At 36.4% G+C, this 22,696-nt stretch overlaps 1 protein-coding gene across 1 annotated transcript in view; it reads left to right on the top strand.

Annotated features, from left to right (window-relative positions):
* Window positions 1-22,696, top strand: part of NEK10 (NIMA related kinase 10) — a 77,173-nt gene that overhangs the window by 12,989 nt on the left and 41,488 nt on the right. Inside the window, 7 exon segments of the mRNA XM_063157063.1 lie at window positions 145-222; window positions 2,447-2,575; window positions 3,131-3,268; window positions 3,868-3,913; window positions 4,195-4,300; window positions 4,465-4,593; window positions 13,359-13,402. Of these exon segments, the coding sequence (XP_063013133.1) occupies window positions 145-222; window positions 2,447-2,575; window positions 3,131-3,268; window positions 3,868-3,913; window positions 4,195-4,300; window positions 4,465-4,593; window positions 13,359-13,402 (670 nt within the window).

The following is a 22,696-nucleotide window of genomic DNA, read 5'->3' as shown; positions in this document are numbered from 1 at the left end:
TGTTTAAGCTTATATTTTAGGTGTGCAATAGGATGTTGAGAACATGCCCGTTGCTATTAGCTTCTGATTTATCTGAACATTAATTTTCATTTGTGGTTTGCATGCAAAGGGGCATTATTAATGCTGACCTTTTTCTGTTTCCAGGCAAATGCAATATATACAATAGCAAAGGTAATTTTATCAAACAAAGAAAGGAATGCTGAAAAAGCCAGTTTATTACAGGTAACTCCCTTTATTATCATTGCACAATGAAAGCCCCAACAGTCCCTGAGAATTTTTATGAATTAAAGTTTATTTTGAAGTACAGTAGAAAAAAAATTCATATTTAAAGGGGAAACCTGTACACCAAAACAATAGCCCAGGAACTGAAAGTTAAATAGAGACTCAGTTTCTGTTCTGATTTGCTTTGTTTCTGGCACCTCATATAGTGTAAAGGAAAGTTAATATTTTTCTTGTGATAATCTTTCCTCTATGTTTTCATGCTGTCTAGCATCAGACCTTTATAGAGCCTTGATGTTCATTGAAACTTGCCCTAGACTTGACACTCTACTAATATCTGTTTATTTCTGGAGCATTTTTCTGTGAATGTTAAATAATATACATGAAGGCAATGTATAAAATAGAGAAAATTTAAGTGTAGAATAAATATAGGCCAAATAAGCATCGAATGCCTCTTGGTTTTGCATGTCATTACCCCTGTAAATGTACTGGTTAGAGTCAACTTAGGCTAAAGGTCATCAGTAGTAATTAATTACCTGGTAGCTTTTCTCAGGCTCTGTACAGTGGTGAGTGTCTCTCTAAGATATGGAAATGTAGTGCTCAGGGGTTCAGGGATTGTGGATCCTCTGTATTTTCCACCTCTGTCAAGGTCAGGATTGAAGGCACTTGAGACAGTATTTCATGTTCAGACTCAGGTATTTATTATTTCTTATCAGTGTAACAGCCTCACAACCATGAGTCCTGCAGCCATTCATTAGCAAGGCACAAAATGGCTAACCATCTCTTCTTCCAATGTCTTTTAAGACTAAACTATCCAATTAAGAAATGACACCTAGATTATTTTCCCTTTTAACCCAATAACTGATCCCTCAAAGCCCACAATGTCGACTTTTCTGTCCAATTACAAAATACCACCCAAACCCAGGAAGAAGAAGGGGAGAAGAACAACCTGCCTCCACGCTAAAATCTCCATCTTGCTTCAGATTTATTTCTATATTCTAAAACCTCAAACTTTAAGTTTTCCACCCTGTGATATTGCATGCTTCTAACCAACTACATACCTGTAATCCCAGTGCTGTTAATCAAATTTAGAAGTCTTCTCCACAGCCTCAGGTCAAATGCAGTGATCTCTTGCAAGTCTGTGCCTTTCAGCACAGAAAGTTTAAAATTCTCTGCATCCAGGATTCCAACAAAGCATGAGCACAGCTGCTGCTGCTCTAGTTGGCAAAGTCCTTAGCACAGCTGAATGCTTTCATGATCCTGCCTCTCACATGGCCTTTGTTCTGACATAGCCCCTAAAATGTGTATATAGCTACTCCACTATCTAATCAGGTGGGTGTGCTTGGATAGCAAAGAAAGGCACTTCCACGGAAAAAAAAAAAAAATCATACTACTGGAATCTGTCTCAGGACAGTTCTTCTAGATTGGAATTGGAGGGCAGATTCAGTACAGTAGGTGCCTTTCTACTGCAAGGAGATTTTATAATGCCCTTCATCTTAAGGATGAGATAAATACAAACCTTCCTGGTGGGTAGGTATATGGAACTAACATGTAGTCTAACAAACTGGAGCATATGCTCAATATAGTTGCCTCACACAACTGTAAGGAGCATTATTTATGCCCACTGGGGTTTTTAGATTCCAGCAGAATGCGTTGGAAATAACTCACAAGAACTACCAAGCAGCTGTAGTTGGGTTGAACATGAAGCCGTATGAATTAATAATGGACTTAATGATCACATATGAAAACTAAGTCTGTTTTGGACAAGAAGTTTATGAAACCTTGTTCAGCTTCTCATACTGCTACCTGCATTGCCTTTGAAAATGTTACTGGTATGAAATAGAGTTGCAGATATGGGAATATCCTTTCTGAGTTTCACAGATATTTTTCTTAGAATGGTTTTTCTTGTGCAGTTTCTCTACTGCCCCATTGTGTGTGTTTTCAATGATGAAATTTTCATCTTCCTTCTGCTACCTTAGTGATCTTAATTCATGACAGTCTTTGTTTGCTCAGCTGTAAATCTGCTATATCATTGGGTCTTGACAAATAGAGCTAGAGATGAGTTGCATCAAAGCATACATATTAGCCACCTGTCAGTAGCTGTTTTAAAGGTAAATAAAACCTTAAACCTTCATAGTTTTAAGACGTTGTATTTGTGCATATTCTTAGCACAAGACAGGCATGAAATATTTTAAATTTATTTATTTGTCATGTAATTTATGACTAGGAGAATGTATTGAAGCAAATTGCTGAAAGTACTGAGAACATGAATCGGAATAAGGCACCCACAAATCGTGTAGGCAATGATGCAATTTTAGAGCACCTTGGCAGTGGAGCTTTTGGAAGTGTATGTAAGGTCAACCTTTCTTTTGCTATTATTTTACAGACTTGAGGAGAAGCTTCATGAAGAGGGTCTAATACCTGTTCTAGGCACAACTGTCTTTTGAATTTTAGTTGGAAATGTAGGTGCAAAAAGACCTTTGTGGATCTGAGCTTGTTGTTAGTGTTTGCTGTGATTTTGTTTGTTCTATGCTGTACTTTTATGATTGACCAGTGTATCTCTTAGGTTTCCTACCTTATTTTCGCTTAATTCCTTTCCACTAACTGCATTTGTCTATTGCAAAGGCTAATCAACCTGTGTAAAACCACAAAAATTCAAGTATGTTTCATCTGAAAGGCTACACTGGGCACAGATCATATTGCTTCCAATACCATGCAAGTTCAGAAGCGTACTGCTAACCTGTACTGTTGGATTGTAGTTCTTCTACTAATCACATCATACACAAAAAAAGCAATGATTACATATTCTGTGAGAAAATTTTGGACTCTGATAACTAATCTGGTAGCCATAGTACCATTCTTCCTGTCCCCATCCTATATTTAGTATTCAAAGGTTTAATCTTGGTTATAGGTTAGAAAGCATAATGGACAACATCTCCTGGCAATGAAAGAAGTCAATTTACACAATCCAGCATTTGGAAAGGACAAGAATGACAGAGACAGCAATGTAAAAAATATTGTCTCTGAATTAGCCATCATCAAAGGGCAGGTGTTTCTCATGAACTCTAGTTTGATATGCTGGCATTCTGAATTACTGACTGTGAGTTCTCATGTAGGAAGCTGCCTGGTGGAAAAGGAGACCTGGGGATGCTGGTTGGCAGCTGCCTGAACATGAGCCAGCAGTGTGCCCAAGAAGGCCAAACACACCCTGGCCTGTATCAGCACAGTGTGGCCAGCAGGGCCAGGGCAGTGACTGTCCCCCTGTGCCTGGCACTGCTGAGGCAGTACCTTAAATCTTGTCTTTAGTTCTGAGCCTCTCACTGCAGGAGGGGCATTGAGGTTTTTGGGTTGGTCCAGAGAAGGGGAGTGGAGCTGGTGGAGGGTCTGGAGCACAAGTCCTATGAGCAGTGGTTGAGGGAGCTGGGGGTGTTTAGCCAGGAATAGTACCCTATTTTCCTGCTGATTACTCCGGTAATGTGCAACATTTCTCAGCATTTGGGGTAACAGTGAAGGAAGGTGCGCTGGAGTTCCTAGACAAGTTTGTGGAATCTTTGTAATATCCTTCCTTCCTAAGTGTAGCTAAACATTTTAAATACTGTGCCATCAGTTAAACTATTGTAAGCATCTGCATTTCTTTCCTCATTGTAGCTTTATCATCTAAATGTTGTATGGTATTACAGAACCTTCTTGGAAAGTGAGTATAAATGCACAGAATTATCACATTTTACATAATGAAGAAATAGGAATATATAATAAAACGATTTACAGGTTGGCAGGAGCATGTCAAATTTAAACAATAATCTTTCTTCCAGAGCTGCTACAAGTTCAAACAAGCCTATATTCCTATTCTATCTGTACCAATACAATTTTTAAAGACTAAAAAATAACAGCTTTTAAAATACATTTTAACCTCAAATACTCTATTTAAAAATTGTTTCTGTATAAATACAGTATTCTATTAATTTCTTTTATGAGATGACAGGTTGTATATAGTGATGGATCTCATGGAGGGAGTGCCATTGGGAGACCAGTTTCACTATTTCAAGGAAAAGCAACAACAGTTTACAGAAGAGGAATATAAGTAAGGGCCTCCATTCTTTTTGCCAGGATTTTCCTACCTGTAATTAGTAGCACCATGTTTTTAAGCTAATAAATGAGGAAGTAATGTTTATTATATCAATCACTAATACATAGCTGTGAATTTAATATGTCTTTATTTAGGTTGTAGTTAAGAATCTTTGTGAGGCTCTTTCTGTTTGTTTTTAAGCTTTGTCTAGCTCTTCGTTATTTGCATAAAGAGAAAAGGATTGTTCATTGAGATCTCACTGTGAACAATATCATGTTGGAGGATAAAGACAAAGCTACAATTATTAAGTAGAACTGCTTTTCTTGGAGACAATTTCTCAAGATGTACCTGAGAAGCATTTCTTTACTGAAACTCTGAGAAGGTTTCAGATTCCTCCGTGTTGGTTATCATTCTTAGAAGCTAGTAAATTATTGCATTATTATACTGTTGTGTGAAATCATTGAATCACAGAATGGACTGGATTGAAAGGGATCTTAAATATAATCTATTTTCAACACCCCCCTCCTCTGCAGGGGGCCTTTCTCTAGACCAGGTTGCTCACAGTCTCATCCATCTTGACCTTAAACACTCCCAGGGGTGGATGACCTGTTCCAGTACCTCACCACCCTCACAGTAAAGATTTTTTTCCTAATGTCTTATCTAAACCTACCTTTTCCAGTTTCAAACCATTCCCCCTTGTTCAGTCACTATGTGCTGTTGTTAAAAGTCCTTCTCCATCTTTCTCAGAGGCTCCCTTCAGGTACTGGAAAGCCACTATTAGGTCACTCTAGAGCCTTCTCTTCTCCAGGCTGAATAAACCAAATTCTCTCAGCCTCCCCTAACCGGAGAGGTGCTCCATCCCTCTGATCATCTTGTTGGTAATCCTCTGGACTCACTCCAACAGGTTGATGACCTTCCTGTGCTGGGACCCCAGAGCTGGATGCAGGGTTCCAGGTGGGGTCTCACCAGAGTGAAGCAGAGGGGCAGAATCCCCTCCCTTGCCCTGCTGCCCACGCTGCTTTGGAGTCCAGGAGCCATTTGGGTTTCTGTGCTGTGAGTGCCCATGGCTGGGTCATGTCCTGTCACCCACCAGCCCCTCTGAGTCCTTCTCTCCAGGGCTGCTCTCCATCTGCTCATTCCCAGCCTGTACTGATACCAGGGGTTCCCTGACCCAGGTGCAGCACCTTGCTCTTGGTCTTGTTAAACTGAGTGAGATTCCCATGGGCCCATTTCTTGAGCTTGTACAGGTCTCTCTGGATGGCATCTCATCCTCCAGCTGTGCCAACTGCACCCCTCAGCTTGGTGTCATCTGCAATTTATTTAGACTGATCCCTCCATTAATGTCATTAATGTATATATTAAATAACACTGGTCTCAGTATGGATCCCTGAGGGACGCTATTTGTCACTGGTGTCCATAGGGACTTTGAGCCATTGATCACAACCCTCTGGATGTAACCATCCAATCAACTTCCTATCCATCTAGCAGTCCACTCCTTAATTACTGTTTTGGGGAACCATGCCAAAGACTTTCCAGAACTCTTGATGAATGACATTTGTTGTCCTTCCATTGTCTACTGATGTAGTGAGTCCTTCATAGAAGGTCACTATGGTCAGGAAGGACTTGTCCTTGTTGAAGCCATGCTGACCATCTCAAATACCTCCCTCTCCTACATGAGCCTTAGCATAGCTTCTAGGAGGATCTGTTCCGTGACCTTCCCAAGCATAGAAGTAAAATAATTGCTGATGCAAATATTGCGTCATCAACCATGGCTATATTTTTTGCAGCTATCGATGGTAAATATAATGGAGATGATTTACCCTTAAAATATTTAAACTGTAGTTATGCTTCAAGGCCTGTTTTTATTTAAATTACCAAGAATATTGAAATAACTAGATTAGAGAACAAGTGCTAATGAACATATAAAGTATAACAGCTCCATTCCAATTCTGCCATGAATCTGTAATCATCACAGGGTGGATGAAGGAACCTAGACAGGTTCCAAGACAGACTTTGAAAGCAATATGTGTGTCAGCAGTACAAAGCATGGCATAGTTTTAGTCTTTGAGCAAATTAACACAACCTGGTACACAGAGCAAGCCTTCCAGGAAATTTAGATCCTGTAGTTTTTGAAGTTCTCAAAGAACTACTGCATGTTTTCTTGCTGCTCATGACACTGAAGAAACAAACAATTTGAATGCTGCAGAATTGTTGTGAGAAGTCTTTATGCAAAATTCCATCTTTCTTCTTTAAATATAACAGTAAACTGTTATATTTAAAGTTAAAAAATACATGCACAAACACTCAGCTATAAATAGTTAGCAACTGTTGTTTCATAGTAAATATTTTTACCTCATGATCTACATATTTAAATTTATTCATAATGAAATTGTGTGTGCTAAACCCCTTCAGAATCTTAGTAATGATGCAGTATTGAAAGAATGTGATTTAATGGTGCAATTGTCCTTGAGTGATGAAAATAAATATTCCAGTTATTATTTTAAAGTATCGTATAATTGTATTTTATATCAACTGCTGCCACTGAGGGGCACTCTTGTCTCAACAACCTTTCCTTATCCTCAGTCCGTTCTAAATATGGAGAAGTCTAAATGTACTTTCAAGTATAAGCTCAAAATTGCCCTTGAAAAGCATTTATGTATTTCTGTCAAAGATTTACAGGAGTTCAGGAAAATTGGAAGAACAGAAACTTATTTGGATCATTTCTACAGCAATTAGTTCAAAACTATGTCAGTATTTAAACAAACACACTCTATTTAGTCCTACAGCTACTGCAAGTGTAGTACCTAGTGAATTTTTTGGGAGAGCTGAAGAACTTTTATCTACTGTTTCTGAATTTTATTAAGCCTTGCTTTTTAACAACCTTAATGAAATTAAGATTAATTTACTTTCTCTCTGATGATGGTTAATATGTACTGTGTAAATGCATGTTGTGGTCTTCTTGTAACTCATACAGTCTTTGTATGCCCAAGACTGGAGCATTTGTGATCTTAATGGTTATATCTCGCCATAGCTGAGGATAAAGGTACTGTCCGTTTTGTACATTTCAAGTGCTCTTGGTGAAAGTTTGTCCTGATTTTGTTTGGGATAGAGTTAATTCTCTTTCTCATAGCTGGTACAGTGCTGTGTTTTGAATTTAGGATGACAGAAATGTTGATAACACGCTGAGGATTTAGTTATTGCTGAGGAGTGTATACTCTAAATCAAGAACTTTTCAGTTTTCCATGCTCTGTCAGCAAGGAGCTGCACAACGAGCTGGGGCCGTAGGGTACATCCAGAATGGCTGCCTGGAACTAGCCCAAGGGATATTCCATACCATTGGGGTAATTTGGCCAGGAGGTGCCAATGGCCACTTGTGGACTGGCTGGGCATCTTTCAGCAGGTAATAAGCAACTGCAGTGAGCATCATTTGTTTTTCTTGAGTTTTATTCTGCTCCAAATTCTTTTAATTACAATTGCTACTAATAATAACAACTATATGTATATAATTTTATATGATATAAATTATAATACTATAATACTGAAATAATATAATATTTTATTTTGTTTCAGTCGTCAGACTGTTTTTACATTGACCCATGAGTTTTATTTCCTTTTTTTGTCATTCTTGTTCCCAGTGGGGAAGGTGAGAAATTGAATGTGTGGTACTTGGTTGTTGGCTGGGGCTAAACCATGACAAAGTTACAACAAAATGTCAGATGAATGTGAAGCATATGCTAAAAAGCTGAGAAATCTCTGAATTTAATTTTTCCTGTCAGCTTTTTAAAAAGAGAAGGTCTGCTCTAAGATTTACTAAAAACGTTGCTTCTGTGTTTACAAGCTGCATGCTCATCCAAAATAGAGAGAATTCAATTTTCTGGAGTCTCTCAAATCTGAAAACTGACCCAAACTTACCTTGATCTTACTAGAGTAGTAAACTGCCTGTGAAGAAGTGTTGTGTGAATGTAAGTGGGATATGGTTGAAATTATTTTGCTTTGTAAAAGAATCTTATAATACTGCTATATTTTCTTTTCCTCAATCAGTCCTTCTGGAAATAGTAACTCTTGTTAATCTCTTGCTATGAGAATCTGCAGGCTGACAGTATAATAAAGGCAGATAATTTGTCTGTAACTAATGTTCTTAAAAAATATTGTCTTTAGAGAAGTGCCTTTGTTTCAGACTCTTATGATGTATTTTGATTAAAAAAAACTAGTGAAGTGAGCGATATAATGGAGAAAGACCTTTTAGAGATTCAGACTTTAATTCTGCAACAACCACACCAATGAACTGCTTTAAGAAAATTCTTGGATTCACAGATAGGCATTTTGTACCTTCTGTATGAGAATGGGACCACTCATATTCCAAATCCCTTGAAGATCTCTTACACAGTTTCTTCCTTTATGTTGGTTGAAAAGGATAGAAGTGCATAGAGTGAGAGACACTCCCACCTTGCTGTCAGAGTGGAAAACAATAAACCTGCTAAATAATTATGCTTATTTGTCCTGAATTCATGGAGAAATGTTCTACAGGTGGCACTTGTAGAACAATTCCAGCAGAACTTGGTAGGCAGGGACTTAGGGTGAAAGAAAACAAGAATTCATACAAAGAAATCTACAGCTGGCCTGGCACAATGCAAGATTAAATTTGAGGGACCTCTTCTATGGATGGTCTCTGAATATCCTGTGTATAGGTCTTATTGAAAAAGAAATACCTGAGATAATACCTCGCTCTCTGATAAGACCTTACCTGAAGTACTGTGTCCAGCTCTTGGGTCCTCAGCACAAGAAGGTCATGGACCTGTTGGAGTCAATCCTGAGGAAGGTTATGAAGAGGATTGTCGTGGTTTTGCATGGGAGATCTGAAACTGATGAACCAAAACCACTGCACAGATTAGAGGAGTGGAGCACCTCCCCTATGAGGAAAGGTTGGAAGCGTTGGGATTGTTCAACCTGGAGAACAAAAAGCTCTGGGGAGACCTTAGTGCACCTTTCTGAACATAAAGGGGACTATAAGAGAGCTGGAGAAGGACTTTTTACGAGGGGCTGTAGTTGCAGGACAAGGGGATATGGCTTCAGACTGAAAGAGGGTAGACTTAGATTAAATATGAGGAAGAAATTATTTATGGGGGCAGGGGGGTGGTGGGGCTCTGGAATCAGAGAAGTTCTGGATGCCTTGTCCCTAGAAGTATTCAAGGTCAAGTTAGATGGGTCTCTGAGCAGCCTGGTGTAGTGAAAGATGTCCTAGCCCATGACAGGGGGCTTGGAACTAGATAATCTTAACATCCCTTCCTACCCAAGCCATTCTGCAATAATATTCGGAAGAATTTTTGAATATTTATAGTCACACTGTGTTTTCTTTTTCTTAAGCAATGTGTGCGGTTAGATACTTTCTTTATTCAGATCTTTCTTTATTGTTTTGTTTTTGAACTTATGCAAGACAGAAATGAAAGTTCTAAGCCCAGGAGGTGCTTCATTCTAATGTGAAAATTGTATAACTTTTTTGTATTTCCCAGGACATCTTTTACACATGTCAATTAAACTCGAATTATCCTATCTTTTTCAGGCTCTATAAAGTTGTGTGTTGTTGCAAATGTAAACAGACATTTACAATCTGATCCCAGTCAGCTGTTTCTGACTGAAGAGAACTTTAAGCATGTTGTTGTTTTGTAGTCTCTAGAAGTGCCCACCCTACTCATTTTCTGTTTAATTTTTGACATAAATTCCATAGGAAGGGGTCCATAACTACCATCTCTTATGCTGGTACAGCATTTAATCATAATTGATTGAACTACCAATGCTATGAACATATAAATATTAAATCATGCCAACCTGCAATTTTGAAAGACATCTCAGTCTAAACTGATTGAAAAGTACAACCAAAACTGTACATCTCTGGTCAGACTGAAAGTCTCATGTATTGTGTCAGACACACACAAAAAAGGTGGAATTTTAAGTGCAGCCAGGTTGAAAGTGGTTTTGTTATAGGGTTTTTGAGATTGATTGAACCAATATTATCAGTGGCTTTCCTTTTCATCTGCCCAGCCTTTTTATATAAGACATTGACAAGTTACAGTTCTAAATTGAAAATATGTATCTGCTTTTATTGCAGCTATATTTTACTGCAGCTGTGTTTTGGTTCTAGCACAGTGTATTTCTGTCTAGAGCTCCATAGCTGCATCTGTTTGTATGACAAAACAGAAGACTCTGTAGATCATCACTTTTCCTCAGTGTCGTTTAACTGCAGAAAGGTTTACACCTTAATGGTCAGAGGGCTGTGTGGAATCACTTTCAGACACCTTTCAGAGCTGATATCAAGGAGAATTGTGAAGGGTACCCTACTCTGTTTTAGGAAGCATGTTCTGTTTAATGTTTAGTTCACATGATAAAATAGCAGCTGGAAAGATCTGTATGGGTCTGAACCTAGGATTATATAGCAGCAGAATGCTTGTTTTGAGACAGCTCACCTGTTGGATAAACTTCTAATCATAGCAGGCAGCCATGGAGTGTTAGAATGGTTAAATGAATGTGACTTGGAAAGTTCAAAGAGTTGCTGGGTGCTGGAAGAAAGTTCCCTGTTAGTTTTATAATTCAGAATATTTGCTTGAGTGCATTGTATAAAACACTTACTGGCTCTGGATTCTGTTCCATGCCCAGAAAAGCAGTGGCCATGAGATAAAGTGGACATAACCAGTGTCTGTTGTATGTTAGTCACTGCTCAGATTCTTTTGAATCAGTCAGTGCTATTTTTTTAGCAGATTACATGGCTCACTTATCTAATATTCATAATCAGAATTGCTACCCTTCACACTGAGGTTCAAGGAAGTCCTTGTAGTACTTTATTTTTAAAGTTATTTTCATAATAGGCTGAGTGGAATCTTCTACTTTTTTATATTCACGTTGTAATTCAAACATTCTGGAAATCATTGGTGGATTAATACCATGATCACATCTCCCCACAAATCTCAGTTCTAGATGTGGATCAGGGCTTAGGTTCCTAGTGCAGAAGTTACAAGCTTCACAAATCTAGCAGTAGATTGTTTACAAAGCATTAATAAAAGCACACAGAAAGGAGAATGATAGAATAGCTAAAAGATTTATTTGGGAATGAGAAGTTATTTCTGTTCACATTCTATTGATGGGTAAAAGTAGAATAAGTATGTACTGTTGTTGATTAAATTGCAAATTATCCTGATTTTCGCATATGTTTTTATAGAAAATGAAGTTGTAATTTTATACTCTAAATCGCTGTACCTCAGTTAGTTGCTTACAAATCTGCTTGATAAAAATTGCAAACTTGCTGAAGAGAAGCTAAGGGTTTTTCTCCCATCCCTCTCTACCCTTCAGGGTAGAAGAAGAAACTGTTCAGCTGATACACAGTGAAAATCTGATGTGAGCAGGTCTGAAGTCCATAGATGGGGGGGATTTGCTGTTCTTTTTTGCGCTGCTTTTGGAGAACAGAAAAGAACATCAAATCCGTTTTGTATTTGATTTTAGGAGAAATTAATGGAATTTTCAAATGGAGTTCAGATATAAATTAAGGCAAGAAACTTGCAGATATGGAATTGGTGTTGTTAAGTTGTATCTGGATAATTTTTGTCTTGTTTATATTGCAGAAGATAAATTTAGATCAGAATTTTGGGAAATGAAACAGCAAATGCAAATCCAGATTCTCTTAATAAAAACAGTAATAAGAAAACCATTGCAGGTATCGGAAATGCTCATTGGAAGAGACTGCTAAGATTTGGAAAGCTTCTGTAATTTGGCCATCATGAAAGCTGAGGAGACCATTAATAGGAGGTTAAGATACTAGCTAAGTAAGCCTAGTCCTATTTTCATAGTTCTGTCTTTCCTTCATACCCTCTTCCACAGATTTTTAATCTTTTTTGAAACCACCTTGCTTCATTATCACTTATTCTGCAACTCTAAACATAGTGTAAACAAGTGAAAAAAGTGAAGGAGGGTGATCAGAATCTAAAGGATTATGACTACATAATATTATTTTAATTTTTCTTCCTGTATGAGGATTGCCTTGTATACTTGTTTGACTAATTTTTAACAATTTTTAAAAAATTAAAATAAAAATAATCAATAGGGGTCACCTTCCTATTTCGTCAAATCTTCATTTAATGATACATGAGACAGGCCTGTCACAGATCTCAGAAGTTATTTCATTTGTTTGTTAGTCATTGTAGCAACTTTTGGCATCACATACCAAATAATCATGGAATATTAAAATTTTTAGACCAATTTATTTATTTATTAAGACAAATGCTTAAATAAATTAAAAGAAGCAATGTCCCTAGTTTGATGCAGTTCAACAGTTGGCAGTTCTTTTTCATTTGAATCTCTATTATAGGCTTGAAAAAGCTAAGAAAAAAAATAAAGCAGATTGTCCTGGGCATTACATTCCTTACCTCTGGCAGCACCAGTTGTATGTAGGAGTTTCTTGCTGGTGTCAACAAAGTTTAGCCAAATTTGGAAAAAATAATTGCCACTGAAAGGGTTTTATCCCTCCATTTCTGAGGGCTTAAGCTTAAAATGAAGAGAATATATTTACTCCATCTGGCTGATTTTTCCCTCGCTTTCTTTCTTTTCTCTGTAATCACTCACGTTGTATTACAATCAACTACTATTTCCAGAACTGAGATGTTCAGCTGCCTTCTTTCCTTTACTAAATCTCTCAACAGGAACTGAATTTATGAATTGTTGTAATGTCTCAATACTCTTCCTTCATCAAATATTATTTGAAGAATTCTAAAGGAAGGAATTTAGAATGATTCAGCCCAATTAATACAGGGAAGTATCAACACTGCAAAAACCTCTGGTCCTTTGGGGATTAATATTTCTTGTGGTGAGCTGCCTGAAGACTGCCTTAACTCAAGGGAAAAGGGAGGCTTCTTGGTTATCCTGTTAATTTAGTATTCTTTCTACTTACATTTTCCAAGCACTGCAGAGCTAGTCCTTCTTTGGACATTTTGTTCAACGAAAAATGATCTGTGGCTTGAGCGTCTAGATTTGTCTTTCTTATCAAAGGCCCTTTCTGAATTCAAGAAGTGCTCCTTTTCAGACCCTGAAGGCTTGCACTGAGCAAGAGCCAACAGAAACTAATTTTTCTTACCTGTATTTCTTCTCATCTCCAGCTTCTTTTAATGGGTAGTAACATTTTGAAATAAAATTTTTATGAACTGTGTCAGAGTGAAAGCAATTGGAATAGGCATGCTATGGGCTCTGTCCAAGTAGAACAGAAGTTCTTAGAATATTTTAAACGTTGTGATTTGTTACTTACAGCAAAAATCTTCTTCTGAAGTAGTATTGCAATACAAAAATTATTAACAGGATTTAGGAAGTACAATAGTGTTTTCTGCTCTTTGTGCTTGGACTTAATGAAGTGTGATGTATCTTAACTGCATTGTTGTGTGGAGGCAGCAGTAGAATATTGAATTGGAAAAAACAAACTTGAACTGTTTGCATGGAACTTTGATTAAAAATATAATCTCTAAAGACTGTGTGTGCCATTTTGTCAATGACTACCTGATAATTACACAAGGCACTTTATTAACATAATTACATGACCATCTAAATCTACACCTTTTTTCACAAGCTAAGGCTAAGATCACCATTATTTCTTACCAAATTTCATTTTTGAACATGAACTACCAAGCTATTAGACCCCCCCACCCCCATGCTCCTTTGAAATTAAATTTATTGCAAAGTCCACCCTTCCCAATTGTCATAATTTCAAGGAAAGAAAACTAATTACCATAGATTTAGATTATTAGAGATTATTATGAGATCACTGCTTATTAGATACATAGCATTGACATACAGTTTGTTGAAATATATTAATATAAACCTGAAACTGGTCATATAGTTTACTCTGAAACCATCAGAAGTGTGCTTATGGTATTTTTAAAGCAGATAGGCTTAATTCAAGTGTAAGTTGCTGATGAATGTAGAGATAAAAGGATATTATAGTCCAGTTCTGTGAAATGTAAAAGATAAAAAATCCCAAACCTTCCACCCTCCCCCAGCTTTTCAGCTGTTGTGACTGAGCACTGATTTTCATCAATCAGTGGAGGTGGTGGCTATTGAGATGTGAATCTTTGTCCCCTTTTTTTATTATTGTAGCTGACTTTGCAAAATGAAGGCAAGAAATCTGCAAACTTGTATAAGTAGTGGTATCCTGTAATATAGGTAATCCTATAGGTATTTATGTATGTGTGTGTATATATATATATATATATGTGTGTGTGTGTGTATGTATGTGTGTGCGCGTATCTATCTATCTATCTATCTATCTATGTAGGTGTTTATATATTACCTATAGGTAATCCTATTATCCTATAATAATAGGTAATCCTATTATATTTGTGGTAAGTACTCCTGCATGTAACTTTTAGTCCAGGGACTTCCCTCTTCATGGTTACTCTTGGAGCAGACAGGGAAGTTGCAATGAAGTAAGGAACAAGGTGCAAGTCATGAGCTACTCTGCAATAGTTGGTTGCCTCCCTATTTTGATGTTGCCTGTTCTCAACACATGGTGGTTACTGTGGGTTAACTTGGTGCAAAAATGAACTAGCTGCAGTAATGTAGTGACTTATTCGTCTATATGTAGAATATCCTTATAGATAAGGAAATGTATGTTTAATTATAAAAAGGTGTATGTAAACAGTATCAATTACCACCACCACATGTGAAGGCTTTACACCTGTGAGAATATTTTGCCTGCAGGCTGTGATAACTAATTAAAAGGTCCAAGCCATGAGGGGAGCTGCTGGTTGTTCCTCTGAATTAAGAGTCAAGAACTCAGGCATTTGGCAGTTGAACATAATTCATTTTGCCATTTTTGAAATTGTTGCTTGTGAATTCCTAGTGCCAGAATGATAATGATTGACACTTATTCCCTAGAAATCCCTAAATCCTAAAATGGCTTCAAGAGTGAGACCTTGTAATATGTTAAATATTCAAGTCACATACCTTGGAAGACATGCTTATAGCTCTTAGTGAGCAAAGGTAAGAGGGTTGCAAGGCTGCCTTAATTGCTTATCCAAATATTCCTGAAGCATTGCACAATTTCTGAGTGACATTGGATCTGTGAGTGATAGCTGGGGTATATAAAGTGTAGTAAGAGTTTGGTGTAACTAGTTATGTGCCATCTTTTTTTCAGCTTCTCTGAAATAATCAATTTGTTTTGTTCACTCACAGCTGGGAAGAGAAGCTGTTGATGAGAATTTATTCTGCTCTTTTAAACATCAGTTTAAAAATAGAGGTGTCAGAGGTGTCAAAACCATGCTGCCATGGCCCTCAGGCACACTGAATTGTAATTTTTCTTATCCCATCTACATTTATTTCTTCTTTTTCCTCTGTTAGATGCCTATTTTGTTTTCACTGATATCTTTTGGGTTTTTAATATTTTGCAGGAAATTTTTGTTTGAGAGTAGTGTTCTGTATATTTAAATACTTTTTAAAATAAAATTTTTGCTTATACTACATTTATTATTATTCTTATACCCTGTCTTTGTACATAGAAGTTCATATCAGAGCTGGAACTTCGGCAGATCTTTTTCTACCTCTTTATCCAGTTATTTGGATGCAGGATTGAGGATAAAATGTCCCATACAGGTTGCAGTCTCTCAAGTAAATGGTCTTTTGGGACGTTACTTGTCAGTTCTACTCCACGGCAAAATCATGGAAGCAGTGATCCTTGTCTGTCTGCAGTCAGAAAAGAGAACAAGGATAGAGTACAGATGTCTTTGTATTTAAAATATATGCTTGAGTAATATTTAAAATGACAGGCTAAGATATTAGTCCTTCCAATGTCATAATAATTTAAGAATGCTAAAGAGGCTTCTTTGCAAACAGCACCATGCACTGGAGGCCACCTTCAAGGTGCTTGGTTAGTTCTGGGTGTGACAGTGGGCTTTTTGAAATGGAAGCTTGTTCACAAGGAATAAGATGAACTGACAGAGTATTTTAGGGCAAGTCTTGAAGGAGAAATTAGACCCTGTAGACTTAAGCAGGGCTTGGACTAGACTTTTTAATGGTGCTTTTTTGTATGATTTAAGTAGATGTTAAAGGCTATTAAAAACCAAGAAAACTGCCTACCTATCAATGCACAAAAAAAACCCCCAAACCAAAAAGAGAAAGAGAAGTGAGAGATTATTTTCATCTTAGAATGGCAGAAATAGCTTTCTTCTGAATTGACAGGTAATAGTTTTGAGTAGTTTGAGATGCAACCCACCCTTCTTTGAGCAGACAATACTGTGCAGAAGCAAGACAATAAATATCAAAAGTAGCATTTGATGCTTATTGTTTAAATTTGACTAAGCAATATTATGCAAAATGGTTCAGATAAAAACACACCACTGTATGTACCAAAATGTTTGTATTTGGGCTTGGCTGAATCAATTTGCTAATGCAATTTTTTGAACCTTGTGTCATCATAAAATAACTGCAGACACTGTTTTTTGTTTAGAGAGGGGCTTATATAATTATGTTTTGTAATTGTGATGGTTTTTAATTTTACTTCATACTAAGTTGCATTCTACTATCACACTAATTAAATTCTTTTTAATTGATTATCTCCCTGAACTAAAAAATCCAGCAATGTGTGTGTTTAGAATACCAAATGTATTAAACGGATGTGTTTACACTTAATACATTAAAAGTTGAGGAAAAGACTGCTTTAGGGAATTGGTAATGAATCCTGAAGTCTTTTCCCAGCTCATAAGTCACTAGAAACAATCTGCTCCAAGTTAGTGGTGACAGTCTTTATTATTGTGCTGTCTCAAAGGCCTTCCCAGAAGAGACACAGCAATTGTCCATGGTTATAGAGAATGATGTTTCCTTTCAATTATACCTTCCATTTCTTTGTTTCAAAAAAAGGATTGTGATTTAGGAAGAGAGAATATATTGCCAGCAGATCAAGAGATGTATATAACTGTATATGTATAGAGACTATTTAGATGAACTCTGGGAAATTAACTTAATTTTGATATTGGATGGAATCGAGAGTCCCATCATAATTGCTTGAGAACTTGACTGATCTTTAAAAGCTGTTGAGAAACCATGAGTAGATCCCTCAGGTGTCATTAAGAAGCAGGCAAGAAAGTTCTACCTTAGTTGATGAGGTAACTTGATCTTTCTGAAACAAAATTGTTTTCAAATGTTAGAAAACTGATGCACAGAACAATGTTGTTTATTTAGCTTTTTGTGCCAGTGTTGGGGAGTTTTCTTGCTGTGGTGTTTTGAAGAAACTCCCATTTCAGTGGCAATTGGACATATTATTTTACTCCCTCATCTTCTCTGCTGTGGAGGAGAAAATATTCGTTGATCTTCATTTATGTTTATGGGCTACACACTGGGTCTGTGTACTGTGTTATGCTAACCAGATTTCTTTTCTAGTACTGGTCACTGCTTCTCTTTATAACCGCATCTTGTGAGAGCATTGCATAAATCAATAGTCTGGTATGATTTCTCATGTAGAGACCTGCAGTAGCTGCATTGCCTATTATGGAGACATAATATTTTCACTTACTTAAAGCATTTTTGTTTTGGGAAAGGTAAATTAAGATGAAGGAGTGTGTTGTATTTTCAGAAATACTTTCTTTTTAGCCATTATGATGCTATATGGTCAAACTGATTATGAGATTTCCCAGCAGTATTTTATTCCTCCAAAAATAGAATCTGAAACGTTTCACCAATTTCAAGCATGTTTGAGAGTTTACCTTCTTTCAATGTTTGTGAAAATTTGGTGATGGATATCAAGTAGCGAAATAATTCAGTCTTGGTGAGAAAAGTTTTTAAATTCAGCTGATTTTTTCCAAATTTCCAAAATAAGCTGCAGGATATGCTGTTGTGTGACAGCAGTTTGGTGTGTTTAGATAACCCAGAGAATAGGAAATGGAAGGTACTGTGTAATGGTGAGGGGAAACAGAAAAATAATGGAAAACTGATCTTATGCTAGTTTTGCCATTCATGGAACAGATGGCTCCTGGAGGGGATTTGCTGATTTGAATAGAAAGGTAACAAAAGTTAAATAATCCTTTCAGTACATCAATACCGATTTTTTTACCAGAGGATCTTCTGAAAGTTGTTTAATACAAGTGTTCATTCTGAGAATGAAAGATAGCAATGAAATACAATTGCGAAAATTTGGTTGTAGTGTAGACATGAGTTATAATACTGTGTATCAGCAAAAAGTCCAGTCCAATTAGAGATGGAATCCACAGGGAGAATATAGGCTGGACAGGCAGGCAGCACTGTCCCTGTGTGTAACCCACAGGACAGCTCTGTTTAGAACATTGTTTCATTGTGAGCACCTGGTGACTAAAAAGATACCTGGATAAACCTCAAGGAAGAACATTATAAATACTTGACAGAGACTGCCTTACAAAAGGATGTTCAAATGATTTAATTTGTACAGGTTTTATTAAATAAGAAGTTTGTCTAGTTTACTGTCACCTGACAATTGAAATATACTTAATACCATGTTGTGAGATTGCATTATACTTGGGGGTAAAACTGGAAATTATGTGAAACAAAGTAAGAAAGCATGAAGATATCTATATTTATCTCCAGAAAAATGTTCCAGTGGCAATTATACAATTCTCACCATAAGAGATAACTTAATACTAGACAGGAGAGAAGGAGGAAAAAAAATCTTGGACTAAAAGAAAACCAGCCACTTTATAAGTAACATGAACTAGTCCATATTATGAATTTTTCCTAACCTGAGTAGAGTTGTACTCACAAGGGCTTGTAAGTAGTCTAAAGTCATAGCACAAGTTATTTACATGAAAGGGAATGTGAAAACAGTTTTCTGAACTTCTTTTCTATCAAGTGAATGGTGCTGATCCAGCTTCTAAAGAGTTACTTTAATGCTGAGGGGTGGAATGTAGCATCTAATAATTTTATAGGCTCCATGGTGACTTTAGACTGCTACCTTGAGGGAAAAAAATAGTACTGTTTTACTACCATAATACATTATAAATCAACAATGTACTTCTCAGAAATAGTTATTTCTGTAAAACTTATACAAGTTGTACAGCAATTATTTTCATCTATAATAATCATTATATTATTATCTCTTTGGAAGAGATAATAATGATAATGAACAAACACTTAGAATAAGATTAGTCATCTAATCAGACTAATTTATCATCTTCTAAATGTCTTTTAGTACAATGTTACTGGCATTTGTTTGCTGGAATTCTTCTTTCATTTTTGTTTTAAGTAATGTTAAACGAGTTTCATTAAGATAAACTATGTTCTTATGACATCTGAACTGCAGGACTTAGAATAGTTTTGGTGAGTTTATTTCTGCCTTTTCCATTCTATTCTATATGCAAGATGCTAGCTGTATTAGTACCTTAGCAAATCCTTACTGTTTCTAAATCTTACTATTTCTTGTTCTTCTTTACTTTGCTACTCAGTATATAGTGTGCTGTTTGAATTTCTTGTGCCACTATGTGGCATCTTTCTGTCTTGGATATTTCCTGAAGACCCTCTTTGCTATTTTACCATTTCTTTGACGGTCAGTTAAAGCTGTTTGCTCTTTTCATTTGAGTCTTGGGGTTTAGTTTCTTGTGTGGCCTTGGTTCAGTTCCTTGCTTTCTCATAGAAGCCAGATTTCAAAGCTCTATCAAGGATTGTTTAAACTTAGTCTTTCCTTGGTCAGTTGTATCTATTCCAGCTGAAAGAGTTTGAATTTAAATACCCTGTGGTTTCAGACAGACTCATATGTCTGCATTTGCTATTTATTCTGCTGAAGAAAGCTGTTGTCCTGGGTTACTGCCCAGTATCTCTCTAGGTTCTCCACAATTTAATCTACATAAGCAGGGGTAAATGATTTTATGACTAGAGAGATAGTACAGTGTTACTAACTATGTGATACCACTTTCAGACAACTAGTCTGTGTATTTTTATGGAGAGCAATGTGCCAAGTTATTAAATTGGGAAAAGAGGATATGTAAATGTAATTTGTGGGTAGGTTTTGTTGATTATTATTTACAAATTTGTGTGTATGTTGATTCTCTTTCTACTTCCCATCTCAGGGAGAATTTATAAAAGCTTTAGTTTATCCTGAAAAGGATTTTTAGAGAGAATTTGGTGAAGAAAGCTGTGGAATTAAATATTTTTCTCATTGGAGGATCATGTGACAGTTCAGTTTGGATGTCTTGTCTTATTTTGCTTCTGGTCTATTTCTCAAGGATGCCCATTGCTGGGGTTTGGTAGTGAGCTGAACAGAATGAGGTGGTATCTGAAATCTCTTCCTTCCTTCTCTTCAGTCTTTGCTCAGTTCCCCATGTAACCTTACATTTTCAGTTGGTGTAACCTTACTTTTTCAGTAAGTGAGGTAGGAAGCAATATATTTCAATAAAAAATACAATAAAATATGTATAGATTGTGTTATAAGCCTGTGTGTTTATTTAATCTATTGACTTTCATCATGGTTGTTGGGGGCATCTGGATCAACAGATCCAGATTTTATTTAGATTGGAGAATTTTAAATTCTATGCAAAAGAAAACAATGAAGTCCCCATCTTATTAGGTAAAATTTTCATCTGTCTGCTTTTTTTCCTGGTTGTTTTTATTTTTCCATTTAAGCCATACTGAATGCGATTGCTAGACAGAAGAGTTGTTATTAGTTAATTATATTGTGTATTATTTTCCAGCAAATCCACATACTTGCAAAGTCATCTAATTCATACTTTACTGTGAGACACAAGTTATTGTCAGAAACAAGTCTCTGTGTGGCTGGGATTCATCTTATGCAGCAATTTTTAAATTGCTTATATGCAGCAATTTAAAAACTGGGCATCTTACTCAAGCAAGCAGCTAGATTACTGAAAGTAATGATTACTTAAAGTAATGGAAAAAAATGGGCATTCTGATAATGAATTTCATCCCATCTACCTTAAACAGTTATGTTTGGTTGATGACATGAATCAACCACCTGATGTGTCTATCTTTCATTTGCTACAGAGGGATCTCAGCATAAATCTCTTAGAGGAGTTTAAAGTTAGGTGAAATTGACACCTTTGAAATCAGTTATCAAAGATCTCGGTTTATTTTAGAGTTGTTGTAGAGTAGGATTTGCTATTGCTTGTGTCGTCTTTTTGCAGATACTTACTTTTCCATGTCTCCCTCAAAAATGTAAATATTAATGCAATTTCTTGATAAGCTTGGTTTTCCAGCTTTTAAGCCTGATAAAGGCATTGAATAAAGTTTATTCCAAAAGGCATGTATCTCAGTATGCAAAATCCTTTACCATTTTTAACTGTTCAGATTTCTGTTCCATAGATAAAAGGAAAAAAATATTTTCTTGAGCTGTTTGTACAGTTACAGACTTAAGGCAATTCTTGAAATATTTTACAGGAAATTGGGATATGAATTCACTGAAAAACATCTCTAGTTGGAAGGAAACTCTTCTTAGAAGAATCTACCAGATGCATGGTAGGAGTACCTTTTTAGTATATGAGTGGTTCAGGTTTTTACGTGTATGGATAACGTTTGCCACAGCTTACAGTTTGTCTACAGCATTTCTGTTAAAACTGACAGCTTGACAATTTGCTAGGTATTTTTGTATAAATGGTATAACATCCCATGGGTGGACCGTGCAGTGATGCTTGGTTTTGATAATATAAATAACAAATCATATCAAAAGGAAATTTTGGTTTTTTTTAAGTTTCAGAATGCAGCTTATACTTCCTTGTGTTGTTTTATACTTCATCTTGTTCCATGATGTGTCTGAAGGAATGACAGATATAAATTAGAACTTTAATGTGTTTTCCTGTTTTAAGCCTCCCAGCAGTTCTGTATGTAATACTGGAACACTAACTTACAAATTAATGGTACTGTGATTTGTTCTTACAACTTATTCAAAGATGCATGTAATACTCTCGAAAATTCAGAAGTATAAAAAAGTTGAAACAGCTGTGCGCATTTTGAGTTTAATTAGGTAAGTGTATTTTTATCCCAGTGTGAAAGGTGGTACTTTGTGACATTCTTTAGTAGCAGTAATAGAACTGAAGAAAGAGTTGGCTTGATGTAAACATGAACTTTTCAAATAGAGGCAGCAAGACTTTTTAAATTGTCCTTGACACAATTTTTTTTTTTAAATGAAGGCCTAGAGAGAATAGTATTTTTGCACACTGACTCCCAGCAAGTTTTTTCAGCAGATCGACAAATACAGTATATAGAGGAGAAGGCCAAATTCAAGCAGAATTGTATCTTTATGGTACATTTTCCCAATATGCCTATACACCCTATCCTGATGAAGGGTAAAACACATTGCCAATAGATCTGTGTCATATTTAACCCCAGCCATCAAGCAAGCCTCATGCAGCCACGAGTTGGACTGGAGAGAGAATCAGGAGAGTGGAAGCTGAAAAACTCATGGGTTGAAATAAA

This window comes from Melospiza melodia, chromosome 1 (genome assembly GCF_035770615.1).
Source record: "Melospiza melodia melodia isolate bMelMel2 chromosome 1, bMelMel2.pri, whole genome shotgun sequence".
In the NCBI taxonomy this organism is placed as follows: domain Eukaryota; kingdom Metazoa; phylum Chordata; class Aves; order Passeriformes; family Passerellidae; genus Melospiza; species Melospiza melodia.
The sequence above is the reverse complement of the archived record's forward strand: the minus strand, read 5'-3'. Positions and strand labels throughout refer to the sequence as shown.